Source organism: Poecilia reticulata, linkage group LG21 (genome assembly GCF_000633615.1).
Source record: "Poecilia reticulata strain Guanapo linkage group LG21, Guppy_female_1.0+MT, whole genome shotgun sequence".
Taxonomy (NCBI): Eukaryota; Metazoa; Chordata; class Actinopteri; order Cyprinodontiformes; family Poeciliidae; genus Poecilia; species Poecilia reticulata.
The window spans coordinates 23366036-23367973 of record NC_024351.1 but is presented as its reverse complement, the minus strand read 5'-3'; the positions used below and the strand labels follow the sequence as shown (position 1 = coordinate 23367973).

Below are 1938 nucleotides of genomic sequence, written 5' to 3'. Positions count from 1 at the left end.
TTCAGTGGGTTCTGCATTACCTTTGTATCTCCAGTTCTCTTTCCCTCAGCAGTTTCTCCTTAACCTTCAGCAGAGTGTTAGCAGGAATGGAAGTTTCCAYTAGCGTCTGTTAGCACACAAACATATGAAACATGTTGGTAGAGCGGTCAGCTACATTGTATCATGCTCAGAAAATTAACAAACACTATWAATAAAAAGATAACTTAATAAGAAAAAGCAGAAAAAAAGGATACATTAGAGGATTTTAGAGTTAGACATGTGGGAAAAAACACGGCATAATGCTCAATGTGTGTTGGGTCATATTTTTCCTTTATTCCWGTAGAGAATAATGTAGAAATTTTAACTGATGATTCTCAGTTAAAATTCAACATTTCCATTAACACAAATATAAATCACCAATAGAAGTCATCTAATTCTTTCAAMTGCATTTTTGTAAAATATTCTGTTCTTAACCAACCAGTAAATGATTTYGCAGCAGAACGGTTCTTTTGACCAATAAACTTTCAGATTCCTGATTCACAGTTTTGCAACACCTGCTCGAAAGCCTACAGTGATGTCAGATGTTTTCAGTCCCTTGATTGGATGGTCAGAGTGAATCTCTCACCCGGAAACTTTTGCTAGCAAAGCAATCTGCTATGGTCATACTAATATGTATTTTTATTTTATACAGAACGGATAATGAAGACAACTGATCTGGTCTCAGGGATAATAATAATAAAAAATCTATTTTCATGGTGGACTTTTTCTGAACAACTAGACATCATAATTACTCTGATTCAGCCATGTGGGCTACACTTACAGCCTCTTGGAGCACTGGAGTGCAAGGAGTATCAAGAATACAACAAAGAACAGGCCACAGAGAAGGACTTGATACAACAGAATATACAGCCATGTGTCAGTRAAATACAGGACTTGAAGTTCATCCAACTTGTTAGCTAATGATCTCATGTTGAAAGAAATGGTTTGAACGTCCTCCCTCTCTTTCTTCTTGGTTTCTGCTCTGCATTCACAAGACCTCCTTTTCAACTCCCCTGGRATTTCAAATTTCAGTTGTGCAGCTTTTCCAAACCACCCTGTTCTATGGCTACCCATCATAACAAAATAGCAAAGTATGAAAAGTACTGCCAAAAATCAATCCAACTACACACCATCTAAAACAAGAAGGAACTGTTGTCCAAAAAAGCGATTTCCCCCCTGAAAGGCATAAATGAAAGTTTGACAAAGGAAAGACCTCGATGAAAGTAACAGTAAATGAAAGTAACTACAACATGCAGCCACTTTGAGCAGCACAAGCAATTAAATTTCCCAGGTCTTACTGAAGATCCAAGAGAATGTCCATTTGCATTCTCCCCAAAGACTAGAGAGCAGAGCAACCTTTGGATTCTTCACCTGAAAAAACACAGGACAGTCTGCACCGAGATCTACTACAGAGTCACATTTCACACATTATTAATGTCAAAGGGTAGAGAAATATAACATCACCACAATAGTTCAATAGAGCTGTGATTACATGCTACTTTTATGTTTCAGCATTGAAGCTGAACAGTCATAGAGAGGGAAAAAGTTGAGGAGAAGGCTCCAATTTAGCCTGCTTTKCTGGAGGGCCTAAAGATAAAGAAAAGTATGCTGGACATAACAGAGTGGTCAAACAGAAAGGCTTSCAAAAACTTGCAACAAATTAACAGAAACATRTCACATCATTGTGACTTCCCAGGAGAGTCCATTTCTTACCATTTCTTTTATTACAGCAGTAACATAAYTCTCCTYTTACCTGGTTAAGTCCCGATTCCTGATGAGACAACGTGAGGCCGTTTACGCCATAGTCTTCTGTCCCTGGTGAACTGGCCTGGCCAGGTTCATTTCCACTCTCCAGTTTGGGTCGGTACTCCATCTGCTCAGTCAGCCACATCTGGGTTCGAACAGCTGGCCGAATGGGCA

At 39.0% G+C, this 1938-nt stretch overlaps 1 protein-coding gene across 1 annotated transcript in view; it reads right to left on the bottom strand.

The window, feature by feature from the left end:
- The window catches only part of cep85l (centrosomal protein 85L), a 9183-nt gene that overhangs the window by 5696 nt on the left and 1549 nt on the right, over window positions 1-1938 (bottom strand). The window contains exons 3-4 of the mRNA XM_017302135.1: window positions 1772-1933; window positions 21-106 (exon numbers count right to left, since the gene is read on the bottom strand). Coding sequence (XP_017157624.1) covers window positions 21-106; window positions 1772-1933 — 248 coding nt within the window. The remainder of the gene's footprint in view (window positions 1-20; window positions 107-1771; window positions 1934-1938) is intronic.